A 999-nucleotide genomic window follows, 5' to 3' on the forward strand; every position below is an offset into this window, starting at 1 on the left:
GGGAGGGGGAGGGGGAGGGGGAGGGGGAGGGGGAGGGGAGGGGGGGCCTACTGCACTGGCGTCGGTTCCAACCCTTCCAAACTGTAACTCCTCTCCGAATTGTTTTGTTGCTACTGTAGCTGCTGCTAGAGCTGCTGCTGCTGCTGTTAGAGCTGCTGCTGCTGCTGTTAGAGCTGCTGCTGCTGCTGCTGCTGGAGCTGCTGCTGCTGCTAGAGCTGCTCGTTGTGGTGTTATTTTCTTTCTTGGGGCGATTTGCACTGCCCCAAAACCCAGGCCATGTCCCTCAACACACATCGCCACAAACCCCGACTGACCGCTCGTCCACTACTGCTACAGCCTTTCCCCAACCCCCCCCGCTATTGCTCGCTCCACCCCAAACCCCCCAAACACACACATACACATACATACACACGCACAGGTTCTCCACTTGCCGGGGCGTATCCCTGTGTGCGTTTCTGGGTGACACATGCGCTACACCCCAACTAACTAACGACATTCGGGAGCTTCATACCACCTACTATGAGCCCCTCGCGGAGGTGTGTGTGTGGGGGGAAGGGTGGGGGGTTTTGTGTGGGGAGGAGGGAGGGTGCTAGAAAGGTGTGAGAGGGTGAATGAAGAGGTGCTGGAGTGGATGTGCACTCCGACATACATACACACATACAGGCACACATACACTCACAAGTCGCACCGGGAATCAGCCCTCAGCTCCCATAACCACCCTAACCACCCTAACCACCCTAACCACCCAACCACTAACCCAAATCCCGCTCCGACGCTCCAGGTGGTTCAGTCGGCGGCCTCGCTGTTGACCGGACCTCCTGTACGGAAGCTTCTCTTCATGACCGACCCTAGTACGGTAACACAAGAGCTGCTGCCGTACTGGACGAAAGAACTTGAGGGATCCGGAGCACAAGTTCTGCAGGTCAGCGGGGGAAAGCCCCGGGAGCTGTGGAAAGGGGAGGGGGAAGGGGGAAAGGGGGTGAGGGGGGTGAGGGGAAC

At 58.7% G+C, this 999-nt stretch overlaps 1 protein-coding gene across 1 annotated transcript in view; it reads left to right on the forward strand.

The window, feature by feature from the left end:
- VOLCADRAFT_100503 (uncharacterized protein) overlaps window positions 1-999 on the forward strand; it is a gene marked incomplete at both ends in the record, with an annotated part of 3,291 nt that overhangs the window by 1,209 nt on the left and 1,083 nt on the right. The window contains 2 exons of the mRNA XM_002959053.1: window positions 419-536; window positions 782-922. Of these exons, the coding sequence (XP_002959099.1) occupies window positions 419-536; window positions 782-922 (259 nt within the window). The remainder of the gene's footprint in view (window positions 1-418; window positions 537-781; window positions 923-999) is intronic.

This window comes from Volvox carteri (genome assembly GCF_000143455.1).
Source record: "Volvox carteri f. nagariensis unplaced genomic scaffold VOLCAscaffold_121, whole genome shotgun sequence".
NCBI classification, from domain to species: domain Eukaryota; kingdom Viridiplantae; phylum Chlorophyta; class Chlorophyceae; order Chlamydomonadales; family Volvocaceae; genus Volvox; species Volvox carteri.